This window comes from Octopus bimaculoides, chromosome 10 (genome assembly GCF_046866305.1).
Source record: "Octopus bimaculoides isolate indiv1 chromosome 10, ASM4686630v1, whole genome shotgun sequence".
Lineage (NCBI taxonomy): Eukaryota > Metazoa > Mollusca > Cephalopoda > Octopoda > Octopodidae > Octopus > Octopus bimaculoides.
In genome coordinates this window covers 26,408,270-26,429,418 of record NC_142937.1, presented here as the reverse complement: position 1 = coordinate 26,429,418, position 21,149 = coordinate 26,408,270, and the positions used below count along the sequence as shown (strand labels likewise).

General features: G+C 42.4%; 1 protein-coding gene and 1 long non-coding RNA gene across 2 annotated transcripts in view; one reads left to right on the top strand and one right to left on the bottom strand.

Annotated features, from left to right (window-relative positions):
- The window catches only part of LOC128248883 (uncharacterized), a 45,450-nt gene extending 36,936 nt beyond the window's left edge, over positions 1-8,514 (bottom strand). The window contains exon 1 of the long non-coding RNA XR_008265017.2: positions 8,091-8,514. This is a non-coding gene — a long non-coding RNA (uncharacterized LOC128248883). The remainder of the gene's footprint in view (positions 1-8,090) is intronic.
- A 71-nt stretch (positions 8,515-8,585) lies between these two features.
- LOC149133495 (uncharacterized) lies at positions 8,586-9,651 on the top strand. Its single transcript, XM_089358469.1, has one exon. It carries the CDS (start codon positions 8,893-8,895, stop codon positions 9,649-9,651), a length of 759 nt encoding a protein of 252 aa, XP_089214595.1. The 5' UTR covers positions 8,586-8,892.
- The last annotated feature ends 11,498 nt before the right edge of the window (positions 9,652-21,149 follow it).

The following is a 21,149-nucleotide window of genomic DNA, read 5'->3' as shown; positions in this document are numbered from 1 at the left end:
TATGTTCTGTTGTGAATTTTAATAGCCACATCACTGTTTATCATGGGTCGATTCCTGTGAGATTTTTGATGGCTCACCAGGCCTGCATGGCTCACCTTCTCCCACAAACCACACACACAAAAAACAACACCCTCTCTGAAAAGACGTGTTAAGAGAGTGCATATGGTGGCACCTGTATCTCCTGCCAGCCAGCATGGTTGTCCAGTATGTAATACTGAGAGGATGAAAGGCAAAGTCAACCTCGGCAAAATTTGAACTAAGAATGCACAGACAGGCAACATACTATTAAGCATTATGCATGGCATGCTAACGGTTCTGCCAGCTCACCACCTTAATAATAATATATGTAGGTATGTACATACCGGTATGGATATATGCATATATATGTATATATATATATACATGCATATATGGGTACAGGACATCAAAAAAACATTGAACACAATGAGAAATGAAAGCATAAAAACAAAACAGAAAACGAACTTCTTTGCAAACAACGGAAAAAACAAACAGAGAAACGAAACATGCAGCATAAAGAGAAACTCCTTCGTCAATTGTCCCTATTTCATCGACTCTGCGTTTCGAAGGCAAGGACAATACGCGACTTCATTGAAACAGTCCTTCCCACAAAAGTAAATTAAATAAAATTTGAGATTTTTTGCGGAGGGTGAAAGTGGTAACAAGAACAGGACAGTGAGAACAAGACAGTAAAAACAAACGGTGAGGGCTGTTGAGCCAAATCAACAGCCTTCACTGTTTGTTTTTACTGTCGTGTTTTTACTGTATTGTTCTCACTGTCCTGTTCTTGTAAACACTTTCACCCTCCACAAAAAATCCCAAATTTTATTTAATTTGCTTTGCGGGACGGACTGTTCCAACGAAGTCGCGTATTGTCCTTGCCTTCGAAACGCGGAGTAGATGAAACAGGGGACAACTGATAAAGGGGTATACTCTTTATGTTGCATGTCTCTTTTCTGTTTTTTTCGTTGTTCGAAAAAAGTTTGTTTTCTGTTTTCGTTTTTATGTTTTCGTTTCTCATTGTGTTCAATGTTTTTTTTATGTCCTGTACCCATATATGCATGTATATATACATATATATGTAGGTATGTACATATATGTATATATGCATATATTTATATATTATTTATATTATTATACTAGCAGAAATATCCGGGTTAAAGAGAATAATGAAATCTAAAAACGCCGTCTAGACTACGCAACCCTCAACTGTTAGTAGCTACGATACCATATTTCTACATTAATAACTCTCCAATCCATGCCAGCATGGAACACAGACATTAAGTGGAATGCCAGTCTCTCATCTAGGAGGGCCTTGAAATCAATGTTACCAACTGGGGACTATGTGTGTCGCAGTGATAATAAAAAGACCCAAAGGAGGTCTGCAACGAAATAATTTTACTCAACACTTTGCAAGTGAATCAGTGGAGGCAAAGATGCGTCTCATTTACTTGACAATTTATGCACCACATTGCAGAAATCACAATGTAAGTATATCTGAAAGGGTAGTCTTACACTGTTGTACCGTTGAATTACAAATAATGCTCATCTGTTATGTTCGGGTTAAAATTTCATCAACATAAAAAATATATGAATTTTCATGGGAGTTATGGCCGTTATACATAGAATATAATTTCCTAATTTCATAAAGATCCGTTCAGTACTTTTGACGTAATTTTGGATAAGAAAACAAATGACTAATGTGTGTGTTTGTGTGCATGTTTGTGTGTGATGGGTGTATATATGTATAGCTATCTGTATGCATGTATATATATGTATATATGTGTACATATTACATGTACATCTATATATATATATATATATATACATCTACACATATGTATACATATACATGTATGCATATAGATCTATATCTATATATATCTATGCATATACGTGTACATACACATCTCTTTCTCTCTCTCTGAAAGTATCTGTCATTACAGTATCGAAATGTGATTGTTTCAGTTAGTGGAATAACGTGTACATATACATCTATATGTATACATATACATATACCTCTCTCTCTCTCTCTCTCTCCCTCTCTCCCTCTCTCTCTCTCTCTCTCTCTCTCTGAAAGTATCTGTCATTACAGTATCGAAATGTGATTGTTTCAGTTAGTAGGATAGTTTCATTTTTAAAGTGAAAGTATTTGACATGAGTGTTTTTGTTTCACTTTTGACACGTAATACTTAAATAGTGGAGGGGATATTATGTTGCCGTGGGCTCGAACTCTGCAAGAAATTAAAAATTATTTTTGACTAAAACACAACTGGAACCCTAAGTAAGGCATGTGTAAAATTTGAATGAAATTGGTTGTGTAGTTCTCGAGTTTTAGGGATTCACACAGACAGACAGACAGATAGACAGACAGACAGACACACATTCTCATTTTTATATATATAGATGATCGAACGCCACGCATCGTTTTTCAAGTAAGTTTTATCTATATATGATAGATCGCTAGCCACTAAACCTTTTTCTATTTCCTCTCCATGTTTATTTCTGTGTTCCTTTCTGTCGGAGAGAGTAGGCTCAAAACATAAAAGACTTTGTCACTTCCCAAGCATTAAACTAATACATCTGTTTGTTGTTTACACACCCGTCTTCGTCTTTTGTTATTTTTTTTGTAAATACTCACTATATATATGTGTGTGTGTGTGTGTGTGTGTGTGTGTGTGTGTGTGTGTGTGTGTGTGTGTGTGTGTGTGTGTTTGCGTGTATGTAAGACTATATGATTGTGTGTACCCTTGCCTAGACATCACATGATAGTTGTAAATGTGCATCATCATCATCATACAAGCAAGGTTGTTCATTTCCAGTCTTCTGTAAAAAAAAAACAGGTCTTATCATGCGGAAAATATTATCTTGCATGAATAAAACAGAGAAAGAGCATCCAGCTGTAGGAAATCCGCCTCAGACTTATGACTGAGCAGACTTCCAATCCAAGTTGTTCCAGTTATGACCATCCCAACGGTGTAGTGTGAGTTTTGCCCAATCTGATTGCTCCCTTCCTTAAACATATCTGACTACAGCAAATATAAAATTAATATCGGTGGCCTATATAAAGTACACACCCTATGCTGTCACTCTATATACGACACTTTATATATTATTGAGTTAATCCTAATCCTGATTTAAAATACATAATGGCATACATAAAGTGGCCACACCCTATGAAGTTTGCACACCCAGTATATATATCCTGTTGCTATGCTACTAAACCATCCCATCTTTTTCTTCAGACATCATGTCCCAAAGACCACATTATTTAATGCATCCTTCTTTCTTAAGATAGTGGGGATGTGATTTGAGGGAGATATGGTTGCTATTTCTAGCAGGTCAAATGACCACATCATAGGGACTTACGTGTTTACCAGTGATTAATTTAATCAAATTAAAGGGTGTATGAAGTGCTGAATGGTTAAGAAGTGTACCACCTACAACCACAAGATCCTGATTTCAATCCCAGAGTGCTGCACCTTTTACTGCAGCTTCTAGTCCAGCCTAAGCTTTAGAGCATTGGGTAAAACACCTTGTAGTATTGTCCTGGTTCTTAGAGTTTTGACAACTCTGGAGTCAGAAGGTATCGGCCCAAGACAGTAGTCTTTGCCTTGGATAAACATTGGAGGCTTGGAGAGAGGAAACTTACATCCATGGACAACTGCTAGTCTTTCTTGAAAAACCTTACCCAGGCCTGTACATACTTGTGTAGATGTATGGTTAATATTGACCACACAAAATATCAGAAATGCGTGGTTAATATTGACCAACAAAATATCAGATATGTCCTTTAGCCACTCATTTCCTTAAACATAATACGCCTTTCATTACAGCAAACACACATACAAAAGGAGCCACCCTATACAGTACCCAAATTAACCACTCACCTCCTTAAATATAACACATATTTGACTACAACAAGTACACATAAATAAAGTGGACCCTGTGCAGTCTGCATATCTTATGCTGTGTCACTGTCAAATTGTTATTTTCAAAGACTACATTACACAATGCAATCTTATCTTTTCAACAGGGTAGGCTGTGATATGAGTTTCTGATATTTGTTAGTTGTCCGCTAATGATTAATTAGTAACATCAGAGTTATAATTGGATTATGAAAATATCTGTGTTCACTAGTCATCAGTCACATCAGTCATCCATCACCAGTTGTTAGTCACACCAGATGTGATGTTCAACAGTCATTAGTCACACCTGATGTGATGTTCAACAGTCATTAGTCACATCAAATGTGATGTTCAACAGTCAGGGCAAATGTGCTGTTCGCCAGTCATGGTAAATGTGCTGTTCATCAGTCGTTAATTATTAACACCAGATGTGTTGTTACTAACAATTGTTCTCCAGTTGTTAGTCACAATGTGTTGTTCACCAGTCATTGGCAATATCAAACGTGTTGCTCAGTCATAAGAGGAAATGATCTAATGAGAGGAGCACCTATGTGGTTGATTGAGCAGCTAGAAATCATAACCAAATCCCTTCAAATCACCCCACCATCTTAATAATGGAATGACACATTGTATAATTACTCAAAGCATTGAGCTGGCAGAATCGTTAACACACCAAGCAAAATGCCTAGCAACATTTTGTCAATACCCTTTTACTTGTTTCAGCTGTTTGACTGTGGCCACGCTGGAGCACTGCCTTTAGTCGAGCAAATCGACCCCGGGACTTATTCTTTGTAAGCCTAGTACTTATTCTATCGGTCTCTTTTGCCAAACCGCTAAGTTACGGGGGCATAAACACACCACCATCAGTTGTCAAGCGATGTTGGGGGGGGACAAACATAGACACACAAACATATATATATATATATATACATCTATACAATAGGCTTCTTTCAGTTTCCGTCTACCAAATCCACTCACAAGGCTTTGGTCGGCCCGAGGCTATAGTATGGATTTGGTAGACGGAAACTAAGAGAAGCCCGTTGTGTGTGTGTGTATATATATATATATATATATATATATATATATATATATATATATATATATATATATATATATATATATAATGTATGCGTGTGTATATGTTTGTGTGTCTGTGTTTGTTCCCCAACATCGCTTGACAACCGATGCTGGTGTGTTTACGTCCCCGTAACCTAGCGGTTAGGCAAAAGAAACCGATAGAATAAGTACTAGGCTTACAAAGAATAAGTCCTGGGATCGATTTGCTCGACTAAAAGGCGGTGCTCTAGCATGGCCGCAGTCAAATGACTGAAACAAGTAAAAGAGTTATATATGCATATATACATACGTATATGTACATACATCTATACGTATATATATGGGAGAATGTACGAAAAAAAACAACAACAGACGAGGACAGGTGGTGTAAACAACAAAAGGATGTATCAGTTTGACGCTCGGGAATACAGAAAGTCTTTAACGTTTCGAGCTACGCTCTTCAACAGAAAGAATACGGAGAAAACAAGGAGAAAAACATGGAGAAAAGAAATTGAATGGTGTTTGTTCAACGATCTATCATGGCTTCTGCGGACAGGAAGTTCAGAAAGTTCACGCAGGAGAGCTAAGAAAAAGGGGAGATAACAAAAGGGGGAAGAAAGAACGGGGCACATGACGTCACGAAACGTCTACTAAACAAAAAAAATACGAAGCACGAGTACATGGAACATGAACTATTCTTTCGAACAACGAAAGACACAAATGGAAAAAAAAAAAAACAACATGAAGAACGATCCTTCATCAGTTGTTGGCTGTTTCTCATAGTCACAGAGTGGCTGACAGGGGACTGTGACGGTTTACAAGTAGATCTGGACAACGAAGATTGACCAGCGGTTAAACAACAACTATATTACGATAAAGGCGAAGCAAAATTATTACTGCGACTAGTTCCTCAATTTCTACCAACTCACTTCTCTCTGTATGAATAATATTCTGCATATGTACATTATAACACCAATTAACATTATTACATAGGAGCAGCAGATTCTTCTGTGTACGAGTGCGTACGTGTGATGCGTAGATGTGTGTGTGTGTGTGTACATAGTCACGTTCAATTATGTAATATTTCCTCGTTTATCTGTGTGCATGTCTATGTACCCGTGTATCAGTCAGTCTTTACATCCCTGTTTACTATCTTATCGGTTGATGTTGGGTAGATAATATCAGTAATACGATATAATAGGAGCAGGTGATAATTAAGCAATGACGCAATATCATGGTGATATGCAAGTTTTTTGGTGAAACAACACCAGCACGAAAAAAAGCTCCTCTTTCTGTTGCCCCACCCTCGCCACTCCTTACATCCGTTTAGTTATTATGAAGACGATTAGCATTTCCTATTCGTTTAATTCGTCTTCATATTCTGGAAGAAGAAAATATATTATCTTACATGACCCAATTAATGTTTAAAAAAACAATCAAATGCCCCCAGCAGTTTCTGAAAACGTGAGAGCTCTAGTACTATAATAATGGTTACTGATTGAGGTACATGGCTAACAATAGCGGGTGGAGGGGTAAGTCTGTCAACCATAGCTCTTGACTAGTATTTTGTTTTATTACTTGGGGTAGGCTAAGCTGACTCCCTCGAAACGCTTCAGTACTGTGTCTCCATTCGTATATGAACACTACTCTTTGTGGTATATAAAGATCAGCCCTAGTAGCCATTGCAAAATGTTTCATCGTAAATTGCTTGTGGAGCACAAAATTAAAGGCTTTGGCGAAGTTGGAATAGATAACTTTCACCCACGAGCCGTTGTCTCTGATTCGGGTGATGTCTTCAAGAAGTTTGACAAGTTGGCCACAACAGCTGATGTTTGGAATAAATTCAAAATGTTAGAGTTGAATAAAGTTCTGGGTGTTCCAGTGTCTATTTCTCTCTCTCTCTTACACACAGTCAAACTCAACCGAGGACTCTCGCTTCTCTTCCTAACCCTAACCCCATCTGAACACTTATTACCGGCATCGAATGCAAGACCGCCTCCGCTTGGATGACAGGGCAACTCCCAGCGCAATAGCCCCTTCTTGACTGCAGTGGATTTCTATGCGAATAACCTGAACGGTAGCAAACTACTTTGGGTTAATGCTCTTTACAGTCCTTGACCATGAGCGGACCTCAACACATGAAGCACGGTTCCTTGAGAGTTCTCCTTTCGTTGTTTGTCGCTCCGTTCTACCGGGCCCCACCGTCGCCCTTACTGCAATATACGCCATACTCTTGTTCTGTCCACAAAGTTGCCCACTGTTACTGTCTCAATGTCCAGTAGCTGCTGCAGCCCCCCTCGAGATATAGTCGGAGAAACAGGGCACAAACATACAGAACCGGGTCTTGCTCACATAGTCGTTCACCTGTATTCCCTGCAGTTTAGTGACAAACCTTATTTTTTTAATTCCGCCCACGACATACCTTCGCTGGAAAAAAACCAGAGAATATTGCTGCTAATCCTTATTTTTATTATCATGTCGAACATAACAAAAGGAAAATAGCGCCGGAATAGCTTGAAGTATAAAGGTTAAAAATTATTTTATCTTAACTTTTAGGAAACGACTTCGAAAGAAACTTTTCAATTGCTGACTTGAACTTGCCCTACGATTCAAAGAACTCAAGTACTGGCAATAATCTAGAATACCCACATACTACGTCCGTTCCCACTGACCTCTGCGTCGAAGAAGAGACTTCTTAGATTTGTCACTTCTTCACCTGACATCACTTATCCTTTCATTTTTGGACATGACTCACGATGCCACAGAGCATAAAGAATTTATCCAACGTTTTAACGAGTCAACTAATTCATTCACAACTTTCAAGTGGTTTCTAATTTAGACACACGGCTAGCAATTTTGAGGGGAGGGTTATTTTAATTGATGCTTTAGCGTGTTGAGTGTGTGTAAGAAGATGAATGCTTACAACAATAAACAGAATTTATTTAGAAAGAGGATACAAACACGATGTAAGAAATCAAATGTTCACATGTTGTGGATCCTTTGGATAAAAAGTAAAAGCTAACTAGTTGTGAGACAAAATTAAAAGGGTATCAGAAACGTGTGTGAGGATTAGTCAAAAAACATATTCAGCTCATGGCTTGGACTTACAATTCGTAGCAGGTGTCAACGAAGTTGGTAACATGACAGTCAATTGTCTCGAAGGCTGTGGCGATAAAGTCAGTTGCTGAAGAAGTCGTCATGATAAATCAAGAAAATGTCGGTAGGCTGAAATCTGGCAGGCGTCATTATAATGACGATAATATGAAGACGGTTAGACAAATGTCGTTAGAACGGCGATAACCGCATGTGGTCTGTGGCCTTAGGCAGAAGAGAGATATTCGTGTCCGGTACTATTCAAGAAGAATGATCCCGGTGCGCGCATTTGCGCAAGCTAGTCGTGACTAGTTGATCCTACGACTAGCTAGCGCGAATACGCAAAACATGTATGAGGGTCTTTTAAAACAAAGTAATTTTTTTTAAACAAAGTAAATAAAACACAAAGTAGATAATTTGGGGTGGGGGGTTGAATCCAACAATCAGAATATATAGTCGTCTCTGGTTTGATAATTTTTTTAATAAGTGGTAGAAGAGTGTGGTGTTGTGGGCTGTGACGAGCTATGTGTTGTGGTGGAGAGGGGTGAGGCAAACAGAGGTGAAGCCAGACCGGAAGGGCCAGACCGGAAGGGCCAAACCGGAAGGGTCAGGTCGGAAGTCGGCGACACGCGGTCGAAGGCTAGCACGTGGGGCGAGTGAGAAAACAGCGACGTTACGAGAAAGACGTGTTCTGATCAGGAGCGATCGTGTACCCCGCTGCGGTCGGCAAGGTAAGGTCCAACGCTTCATTCTGTCCTTTTGCTTCTTCCTCCATCGCACCATAAGCTATTTCGGCCCATAAGAAAAAAAAAAAATTATGAGTGTAGTCAGGATTGCTAGTGATATAATTAAGCCGTTTTGCGGCGACACGGACGTAGTCGCATGGCTAAAGAAGATGAAGCTGGTCGCGAAGCTCCAAGGAATATGCGACTTGGCAAGTTTTCTACCGCTCTACTTAGATGGTCCGGCGTTGGCGCTATTTTTAGAGATGGAAGAGAGGGACCAAGTTAGCGCGGAGAAAATAGAAATCCGCTTGATGGAGGCCTTCACAGAAGGGATGTTCGAGGCGTACGCTCGCCTGGGGAGAGCGAGGTGGACCGGCGAACAGGTTGACGTGTTTGCCAACGAACTTAGGAGGTTGGCTAGACTGGCGGGGTTCGAGGGAGAATCGCTGGATCAAACGGTAAAGTTGGCGTTTGTGACTGGGTTTCCTGACCACCTGTCGGTCGAATTGCAGAAACTGCCGGACGTGAGTACCATGCCCATGGCGGATATAATATCGAGAGCTCGTATGTTAGTTTCCTGTCGTAGGTCGTCACCGCTGGTAGCAGCGGCGACAGCAAAAAGTGGCCGGCCAAGGAGTGGCGGAGAGGGGTCGAACAAGGAACGTGCGCGTCCGTTCAAAGGTCAGTGTTTCCGGTGTCAGAGCCCGCACATGGTGCGAGACTGTAAGTTACCTAAGCCTGAGGTCATCTGCTACCGTTGTCGTGAAACGGGGCATATAGCCACCGAATGTCTGCAGGGAAACGGTCTAAGGGAGACTACTGCGCCAGCGGTCTCCCTTTCAGATCATTAACGGCGCAAATTTTTCTACCCGTTGTTGATGTGCTAGTGGATGGGAAGATGTCGCGTGCCCTTGTGGACATGGGCTGTACAACGACCCTGATGACTCCGGGAGTGGTAGAGACGTGGAGTGGAGAAAGCAGTGTGAGGGCAGTCGACGGAAGAGAGGTACGCTGTGAAGGCATTACTGACGTGCAGATTGAGGTGCAGGGAGCAAAGCTAACGCTGCAAGCAATTGTAGTTGGCCGCTTGGTGGATGAGATTGACGTGGTGTTGGGGATGGACGCCATCAACCGTCTTGGTGGCGTTAGGATTGCAGGAGATGAGGTCACGTTCGGAAGCGTGGGGGCATCGTGCGCCGTGAGTCGGGACCGCCAGGGAGAGCAGAGCCCCGTCGAGGACAGCGCCGCTTACACCATCGAAGACAAAGATTTTCAGGCGGCGTTTGATGGTCGGAGGTGGACGATAGAGTGGCGATGGAAGGACGAGCCCCCACTACTAAAGAACAGGGTGAGCTGCTACCAGCATACGTTGAAAGGTCACGCCGGCGTCGAGTTCGATGAGGAGGTAGAGAGATGGATCAAGGAAGGAGTCCTTGTCCCGTGGAAAGAGGAGGTGGTGAGTGGAGTGCTGCCTCTGATGGCGGTGGTGCAGCCGACGAAAGGAAAAGTCAAACCGGTGCTGGACTTTAGGGAGCTGAACGACCATATATCGTGCCACACGGGAGGCGAGGCAACGGACGTTTGCGGTGAGACGTTACGTGTGTGGAGACAGTCGACCAAGGCAGCGACGATCGTCGACTTGAAGTCGGCATATTTGCAGCTCCGTGTGAGTGACAAGCTGTGGCGATACCAGCTGGTGCGATACAAGGGCCGGACGTACTGTTTAACCAGACTGGGTTTCGGGCTGAATTCCGCTCCGAAAATTATGTCGATGGTGCTCAAATCCGTCCTAGGGAAAGAGGAGAGGATAAGGAAGGCCACCAGTTCCTACATCGACGACATTTTGGTTGACGAGACTGTAGTGCCAGCCACCGAGGTAGTGAGACACCTGGAGAGGTTCGTGCTGATTGCGAAGCCGCCTGAGTCGATGGTGTGGGGGAGCTGCGCTGGGGCTGAAGCTACAAAAAGACAGATCGGGCGAGCTGGTGTTCCGGAGAGGAAACGAGATCCCTGAACTGGGCACCAGCGTGAGTAGGCGGGAACTGTTCTCGGAGTGCGGGAAGCTGGTGGGACATTACCCGGTTGCAGGATGGCTTCGGACAGCATGTAGCTTCATCAAGAGACGAGCCGAAGGAGCAAAGTGGAATGACAGAGTTGGGGAGAAAACGACCGACATGATGCGGGAAGTCTTGGTCAGAGTGAGAGCAGAGGATCCAGTGAGGGGCAGTTGGTATGTTCCCAAATCAAAGAGTGGGATCGTTTGGTGTGACGCCAGTAGCATCGCAATAGGGGTCGTCTTGGAAATGGGAGGCACCGTGGTGGAAGATGCAGCCTGGCTCAGGAAGATGGATGACTGCAACCATATCAACGTGGTGGAGTTGGATGCCGTGTTGAAGGGGGTGAACCTGGCCTTGAAGTGGGGGCTGTGCACCATCGAGATTAGAACCGATTCGGCCACTGTGCTTGGTTGGGTGACGACAGTCCTCACCGATGAGCGGAGGGTGCGAACCAAAGGGGCTGCGGAGATGCTGGTAAAGCGCCGATTGGGAATATTGCGGGAGCTAACCGCTGAGTTCGATCTGGAGCTGAACGTAATCTTTGTGACTTCCGAAAAGAACAGGGCAGACGTCCTAACCAGGGTAAAGCGAGCTTGGTTGCAGGTGCCAGAGGATGCGGAGCGGGCTGTGGCTGCAGTATGCTGTCTGAGTGACTCGGAGTTGAGGAGACTGCATACCATGCATCACATGGGAGTGGACAGGACGTTGTTCCTCGCCAGGAAAGTTGACTCCGAGGTAACGAGGCGGAGCGTGCAGAGAGTGGTTAGCAGCTGTGACAGGTGCCAGTCTATTGACCCTGCTCCGGGCGTACATGAGGCGGGTAGTATTCCAGTGGCCCACAACTAGAAACGACTGGCAGTGGACGTAACACACTACCGGCAGGGGACGTACCTCTCAATGGTTGACTGCGGACCGGGGCGGAGGGCCATATTGAGGGAGATGAAGACGGGGACTGCAGAGGAAATCGCAGGAGTGTTAAATGGGATATTCCTGGAACGAGGCCCCGTGGATGAGCTGCTGCTGGATAATGGCACTGCATTTCGCTCGGAGGCGCTGAAAGAAATGCTTGACGGGTGGCAGGTCAGCCGCTTCTTCAGGGCGGCATACCGGCCAAGTGGAAATGGAGTGGTGGAAAGGCATCATTGTACCATCAAGACCATGGCAGAAAGGGGCCGCATTTCGCCAATCGAGGCCGTATTTTGGTACAATATGTCGCCCAGGTCAGGACAGGCTGAGGAGTCGGTGCCACACAGGGCAATATTCAGGTACGAGTGGAGGCACCCGTGTGTTGCATCAATGCGACTCCGGGGAGAAGAAGAGCACACCTTCGTGCAGATCGGGGAAGAAGTTTGGGTAAAAACCCCAAATGCACGGTGCACATCACAATGGGGGAAAGGAACTATAACCTCCATCAATTCAAAGAACAACGTCTCAGTCGATGGTATGCCACGCCATGTTTTGGATGTGCGGAAGATTGTCAGTGCTTCAGAGGATGGAACCAGCTGCAGTGGGCAGGATGATGAAGACAGCAGCAGTAGGCAAGATGATGAAGGCAGCGCGCCAGGAACTCAGGCCAGTCCCGGGGTCGCACAGCGACCACAGAGGGAGCGGTACCCTCCTCCCTGGTTGGCTGATTATGAAACCAATTAAGGTAGTTCGGGAGCGAGGAGTGAGTGGGAGAGCCGGTTGAATGATCTATAGATCAGGGGGGCGTGTGGTGTTGTGGGCTGTGACGAGCTATGTGTTGTGGTGGAGAGGGGTGAGGCAAACAGAGGTGAAGCCAGACCGGAAGGGTCAGATCGGAAGTCGGCGACACGCGGTCGAAGGCTAGCACGTGGGGCGAGTGAGAAAACAGCGACGTTACGAGAAAGACGAGTTCTGATCAGGAGCGATCGTGTACCCCGCTGCGGTCGGCAAGGTAAGGTCCAACGCTTCATTCTGTCCTTTTGCTTCTTGTTGTCTTCTTCCTCCATCGCACCACAAAGAGTTTCAGAAGAATGGTCTAAAGACTAAAAACCCAAATTTATCCTCTCTATCCCATCCTCCGTTGTATTGGCGCGTGCACATCATAGATTCATCTATTTCTACGATGTGCCCAAGTCCACCAATTTGGTAGGGGTTACGCAAAAGATAATTACTTGTAATGTCCCTCATGCACTGACACCATTGAACAACAGTAGATTTTGAAAGACCGACGTTTTAATGGACTCTTTACCAAAAACAGGTAGTGTATAATTTATATACTTTGTTTTAAAAAAATTATTTACTTTGTTTAGAAAAAACCCTCATACATGTTTTGCGCATGACTCGCGCTAGGTAGTCTTAGGATCGACTAGTCACGACTCGCTAGCGCGGATGCGTGAGTGTGCGCACCGAGACCACTCTTCTTGTATAGTACCTTCGTGTCCCATGGTGTCGAAATGGTGAGAGAGAAAGCGCACCCCAAAAAACACCGGAATAATATAGGTGTCAGCTGCCATGCCATTTGGTGGCATGAACAATTCAGCAATCCTGCTATGCTACAATTCCATCAACCCCAGTATTTGTCGGGTACTTTATTTTATTAACCAAAGATTTGGCTAAATGCATAAATGGCCGGAATAAATACTGCAACGCTTCCTCGATTTCTTAAATTGGGACAAAGTCATTGATTTAGACAGAGAGGCGTAATCGATTAAATTGTCACCAGTATTTTACTGGTATTTTATTTTATCGACCGCAGAAATACGAAAAAGTGACTTTAGCAGAATTCGAACTCAGAGCTGTAGCCTAATACCAAAAAGTACTTTGTCCGATGCGCTACTGATACTGCCAATCTACCGTCTAATTAATAATTCTCTCTCGTGTTTGGTACTCTTGGGGGGAGGGTAACGTCGATTGTAGCGATCCCCATTGCTCAACTGGTACTTATTTTATCGACCCCGAAAGGATGAAAGGTAAAGTCGACCCCTCCCGAATTTGAACTTCAGAACATAAAAAACTGGAAGAAACGCCACTGTCGTGAAGGTGGTTTGGTCGCCATTGTTATGGTAGTTATTATGTTGGATGTAGTTTGTGTTGTTGCCGACAATCGTTGTGTGGTGTAGTTGGCTGCGTGTATAATTAACAAAGCAACTCACGAAATTTAACTTTAACCCTTTGGCACTTCAACTGCCCATATCCGGCCCAAATATTTTATCTTACATTCAAACCAGCCAGATTTGGTTCCTACAATTTCATTCTAAAAACAAACAATCATGTCATTGAACTCTCAAAGCTGAGATGCAGCATAATTAATGCAAAAAACATACGAATAAATAAGCTTTACATTTGACAGAATAACCGGAACGCTAAAGAGTTTTAGTTGTTTACAAAAGAAAGATGTTGATAATATAACTGCCGATTGGGAGGAGAGAACTGTTCCATGTCTTGTAGAAGGCTAGCTGTGGTACATTGTGTGACTATCTGAAATCGTCTTTTGCTCAAGGTGGTCTATCCAAGTGTCCGATGTGGTCTGATCTTTGTGATTTACCTTCTGTGAGTGCCCAAGGTAGTTTGCACGAACGCCTAAGACTGTCTGCTTCTGAATTAGGCACCAAAAAGTTTTTAAGGTTGAAAAGGGGACAAATTTTAGATTATCCGAGGAGCCATCGCATGCCACAGTTTCGCGCTGATTGGTCGATTAATAGGTTAATTACATGAAACTGCGGTAGCTCACTCGTGATCCTAAACTAGATATCTTACGGTTGAGGATCGAATCCTTATTCCACTAAGCATTTTTCACCGACATGTTAACGATTTTGCCGACTCATACACTTTACTGCCTATTTAATAACGATTTCTGATTTAAGTATAAGGCCAGCAGTTTTGAGAGGACTACGAAAAACTACCATCATTTCTCAACATTGTTCAAATATATGCTACAGGTCACTTTGGGTTATTTTCCTTCATTTTCGTTTAAACAACAACGACAACAGAAAGGTCACTTTGGGTAATGTAATCCAAGGTAAATGTTGCCGGAGTGGGGTAGAAATCGAACAGATGGTCATGGATGGAAGAGGTTTTTTTTTTTACTATTAGTCTGCTTCAACAACAACAATAACAGCTGCATCCATCTGCAACCCGAGGTCCATTCTTTGGTTCGGTGGACACATCTTTCGTGTTGATAATGTTCTTCAACCAGAGAAGACATTACTCACGAGTGCATGAAATAAAACCGAAAGACCATTAACTACTACTACTACTACTACTACTACTACTACTACTACTACTACTACAAGTACTTCTACTATTACTTTCACCCATTCCAGGGCTACTACTACCATTATACTTCCATTATTACCACCACAACCACCACCACTTCTAATACAGCTAGAACGACGGTAACCACTACTACTACAACTGCTACTGCTGCTATAATGACTACTACTACTACAATCATCACTACTTACTACTACTACTACTACTACTACTACAATCGTCACCACTATGACTACTACTGGCAACATTTGCATTACAAACGCCAACACTACCACCACCACAACTACTATTAGCAGTAGTGTGTGTGTGTGTGTGTGTGTGTGTGTGTGTGTGTGTGTGTGTGTGTGTGTGTGTGTGTGTGTGTGTGCGGTTTGAAATTTCGAGAAAGAAATTGAAGAAACGAGCAACAGAGACAAAAGTAAAGAAAAACTGATAAAATAAAAACCAGAAAATAATGATTCGTGTGGCGTTTTGAGGCGGGGCGTGGTGGAATGAAGAGTGATTCGAAGGAATACAGTAATGGTGGTGGTGGAGGTGGTTGTAGTGGTGGTCGTGGTAGTGGTCGTGGTGGTGGCAGTAGTGCTAGTGATGGTGGCAGTGGTGGTGGTCGTGGTGGAGGTGGTGGTCGTCGTCGTCGTTGTCGTGGCAGTAGTGCTAGTGGTCGTCGTCGTCGTGGTCGTTGTGGTTGCGGTGGTGGTCGTGGTAGAAATGGTCGTCGTCGTCGTGGAGGTGGTCGTGGTTGTGGCGATAATGATGGTGATGATGCTGATGCTAATGTCACGCTGATGTTGGTGGTGATAGTGGTGACGATGGCGTTAGATTTGATTATAGTGGTGATGAAGGAGATGATGATGATGATGATGATGATGATGATGATGAAGTAGGTTTGACTCGCTAATCCTCGTTATCAAACCATATGTTCCACTCTTATCTCTTTTCGTTCCTTTTCTCGCGTCGACATCCTTTTAATCTCTCCTATTTTCTCTTACTTTATTTCTACAATTCCATTTTTTTCCTTCCCCCTTTTTCCCTTCGTTTTCTTTCTCACTTTTTTCTTTCTTTTCTTTTGCTTCCCTCCTTTCTTTCTTTCTCTTGCCCTTTATTCTGTCATCACCGTCTAACACACCGAAGAGGGAGTTTCTTAGCGATCAAAGGACCAGTTAGATACCACAACCTCTATTCTCCTTCAAATTCTCCTATCATTTTACAAAAACTTTGACGCATGATCATGGCTCGATCGCTTTTGACTACAGGCCAAACCTAGGGCTCAACAAACATCATCGTTTTTCATTTTATTTTTCGTCTTCTACATTCGACCTCTTACCCACTTCGTTCGTGTCTCGCTTCCTGCTCACAAACGAGGGGTGATAAAAAAAAGGATCGGGACCGTCGCTTTAATAACGGAGCTAAAGCACGCAGAGTAAAGCACAGACTGATCTTGAACTCTGTTGCACGTGCGCACGAAGTTACAACATTCTCACACTCTTCCGTTGTTTATAGAAGTGCCTGGAAGTAAAGTGTGGCGAGTGTGGTCGTCTCAAAAAGCAAGATTGGGTTTCAGCCGTGCAGGGTCTCCTTGATTGTGTCGAGGAAGATGAAAACTTTTTTGAAAATGGCCATAACAGGCGATGAATCGTGGGTCTATGGCTAATGCTATGACCAACCGAAACCAAGGCTCAGTTTTTGCAGTGGAATACCCCAAGATTTCAAGACGTCGAAGAAATCCAAGAGAATGCGATGAGGCAGTTGTTCACTATCTCCAGAAAGGAGTTCCAGGAATACTTCCAACGACGCTGGACAAAGTGCATGGCTTCAGAAGGGGACAACTTCGAATGGGATTAAATGCCGAATTGATGTGTATTGTTGTTTTCTTTTTAAAGAACTACTCCCAGTTCCTCTGTGTGTGTGTGTGTGTGTGTGTGTAGTTCACAGATGAGATCCAGATATTCTTTGTATAGAAAACATTTAGTAGTGCTGAAAAATATTCAGATTTAGACTCCGATGTCTTTACAGGGGACCGATTCCACAAGGCTATAAGAGGGATCAGGCTGAGCGGGTATAGAAGCCATTTTGAGGATAAGCAAATTAGACAACCAGATATATTAAATATATTAAGTGCATCAAATACAAAATACGTATATATTTGTACATGCAAAACGAGAGAAAGCAAAAGACGGAAACCTTCAAATGATGAATGATAAATTTATATGAATAAATATATATATTTGCTTCTATATATAAATAGGTCCAACGAACACAGAGTACAAACGATAAAGAAATTTAAAGGGGTGGAAGGAAGGTTTTATAAGAAACAGCTGTTTCTGGGGGCTCGGCAATCCATAATGATGTTGGTGGCTCTAGTCCAATACAAAATGCGGCAGTATGGATGCATTTAACATAGGATGAGACGAGCTTCCGTCTTCAGATCTTAATGCATAGACCAGCATAAAGCAACGCCCTCGACACCGAACCAAATCCGTTTGTGAACGCCAAAACACAAGAGAATCAATTTCTACGACATGCCTAACTAATCACCACCACCTTTCAAATAAAAGTAGAAAATGTCCTAAAACAACAAGTCAAGAAACTGACCAGCTAAAACTTACATTCTTTTGTGAACCCCCAAAAAAGATTCCATCACAAAAATGTTGACACACCCAGTTATTAAGGTTTTAAATACCGGACTTTGTACTTTGATCTTTACATTGTCAAAGCAAATAATAAAATCTAATGAAACCAAAAATAATTAAACTACTCACGCATCCTGTGCCTACATAACAAAGGAACACACCTAAGCATACACACCTGCTTACAAAGTTCTACATACATGAATAAATTCTAAACAACCCCAAATTTAATCAATAAAATGTTCTCCAAGGCACCTCTCCATAACAATCCACATTAAAACTTCATTACCATTCCACTTAAACCCACATATCCAAGGAAGAGATGGACATCAAAACCTTCCTCACCCTCCTCACTGTCCAGTCCTTACCCCTTGTAACTTTTAGCTGTTACTCAAGCTGAAGGAAAACCTCAAAGGCAGTCGTTTCGAAGACATTAAAAAGGCCTAGTAGGTTCTGACAAGGGTTCTGGACACCTTCACTGAAGGGGACTTCCATGGGACCTTCACAAAAGGGTTGGAGTGCTACAACCAATGCATTGAAGCCAGAGGGTCTTACTTTGAAAGAGATTAGAGTTTGGGATTTCTTTGAAATAAATAAATGCTTCTACTGAAAAATCTGAAAATTTCTGGAATGCACTTCAGAGAGAGATGAATGGATGGACGGACGGACGGATGGATGAATGAAACTTAATAACATAAAGAGCGAAATGTATGCTAAAGTACAAATGTTTCACCCCGAAAAGGTGGCATTGGAGAGTAATACGGAGGAAGAGAAACACACACACACACACACACACACACACACACCTATGTACGTTTATCTCCGGTGAGTAAATAAATAAATAAATAAATAAGCCAGACAAATTGGAGCAAGGTATACTTAAAAAATTGCCAGCATACATATCTATTAAGATAAGATTTGCCTTTTGAAATCACAAACGAAAGCTAACTGTTTATATCATTGAAGTAACATGTGTTGATATTCAATAAACAAACAGTTAATTTAATAACTTGTGTGGTCTGTAATCGCATTTAACATTAAACATTGCAAAGCTTTTAAAAAAGATATATTTTACACTCATAATATTAATATTATATATCGTAATAATACTACCACAAGGTCCAAAATTTTAAGGAAGTGTGTAGAGTAGTCGATTACATAATTCCTTAGGCTCAACTGGTACTTAACCCATTAGCAACCATGGTCCTTTTTTAGAACCAGAAGGTTAATCCATCATATTTCTGCAACCCTTTAGTTAGTCAAGACTGGAGTGCCTTCCAAATATTGTAATAAAATTTTTTATACATTTAGTATAAAAAAAAGATTTTTGGTAATAAATTAAAGAAAAAAGTTGGGGCACTAATGGGTTAACTTATCATCCCTGAAAGGATGGAAAGTAAAGTCGACCCCGGTGGGATTTGAACTCAGAAAGTAAAACGGGCGAAATACCGATAAGCATTTTTTCCCTGGGGTGCAAACGAGTCAGCCAGTTTGTCGTCTTACAACATATGCTGATAATCCTTTCTATTATAGGCCGAAAGCCTGAGATTTAGGAGTGGTGGGCAAGTCGATTACATCAACTCCAGTGCATAACTAGTGCTTATCTTATCAACTCCGAAGGGATGAAAGGCAAAGTCGACTTCGATAGAATTTGAACTCAGAACGTAAATACGGACGAAATACCGCTAAGCATTTTGTCCGGCGTGCTAACGATTCTACGAGCTCACCGCCTTACCATTTATCGTAATGATTTTTTTTTTACTTCGCTCTCGTAAGAGTTATATTCTTACTTATGTTTTGGTTTCGTAGGGGCAGGGAAAAAAGGGGGAAACAAAGGAAGAAATACAAAAAGGATATGAAGAAGAATTACGCAAGAAGGGACAACGCAATTAATTCCATGTAGCCACAACAGAAGTTGCTAGAAAACATAGGAGGGATTGACTGATGAAAAGAACCCTAAAAAAGAGACCGAGAGAACAATACTGGCAACGCAAACCAAGCTTTGGCCACGAACTAGAGGGTCAATTTTAGGAATGAGCAAGTGTCTCTGTTGTGCCGCATCTGCAATAGAGTGGATGAAACCATTGCCCATATCATGAACGAATGCCCTATACTTGCCCCAAACCACTACAAGGTGTGGCGACACGACCAGGTAGCGAAAGTATTCCATTGGAAAATGTGCGAAAAGTGGGGTCTAGAGAGAGGCAATACGTGGCATGAGCACAAACCGTAGAGAGTGGCAGAGTCGGAGACAAGCAAAATCTTCTGGGATTTCCCAATCCAAACAGATCAGGTGCTAGAGCGTAACACACCGGACCTAGTGGTGGTGGACAAGGTGCATCACATACGCTATATAGTTGATTTTGCATGCCCCTTTGACCCATAAATAGTCAAGAAGGAAGGCAAAGAAATAGATAGATACAACCCTCTTAAGTACGAAATAGCCCAGCTATGGAAAATAAAGAAGGTGAAGACAGTGCCAATTATCGTTGGGTCCTTTAGAACAGTATCAGAAGGCATCAAGAGGAATATAAAGGAAATTGGAATAGAGTGCCCAGTAGAGTTGTTACAAAAGGTTTGCCTCCTTGGCACGGCCAGAATAATCAGGAAAGTATTAGATAGCTGAAAATAGCATGATACCGCAGGTTGCTGGTAGTAAGCCCGCCACGCATAGAGTCTGAATTTCCACAAGGATCTCCGAAAGTGATTTAGAAAAAAGGGCCTGGGTGTCGATAACGCAACGCATTCCACACGCTTTCTTTTCAAATTTTTTTTTTAATCCTTGATTTCAACAAAAGAGATTATAATTTTGCCCGAAAATTTTAATTTCAATGGCTTGATCTGAAGCAGAAGGAATATACACGTTTAAAAATAAGATAAATATTTTTCAACCTCTTTTTGTATAGAAGAAAATGAGATGAATGGCAAGTTTGGTGAATCATAAGGATAACTGTTCACTTTCAATTTATTGTCAGTTTTTATTATTAAAAGTTTGGATGGAACACAGCAGTCCCAAGAAAAGAAAACAAAAGAATAACGCCGGAAAGTTCGGCTCATATTAGTAATTTACTTAGATTGTGTGGTTGCGTGTGGATGAGACAGGACAAGAGAGAGATGGTAGAGAGTGTTAATGAATAAATACGAGTGTCAGCGGCCTTGGCATAACCCCCTTTGCTCGTAAGAGCATCTTCCTATTCAGTATGGCCTGGCCGACCACTTCAGCTAATAAGAAAAAGCATTGACGTGACGCATGACTGCCTTCGGTTGTCTCTTATCAATCAGTAACCTCTCCTTCTCTCGCTGGACCTGCGTGACTGTCATTTTACAGGATGAGTTTACTGAATCAAAACTTATCTAACCTGCGATCAACAACTTCTGGCTCGTCAGTATTTTAACAGACATCAGCCATTGAATTATATCTGCAGT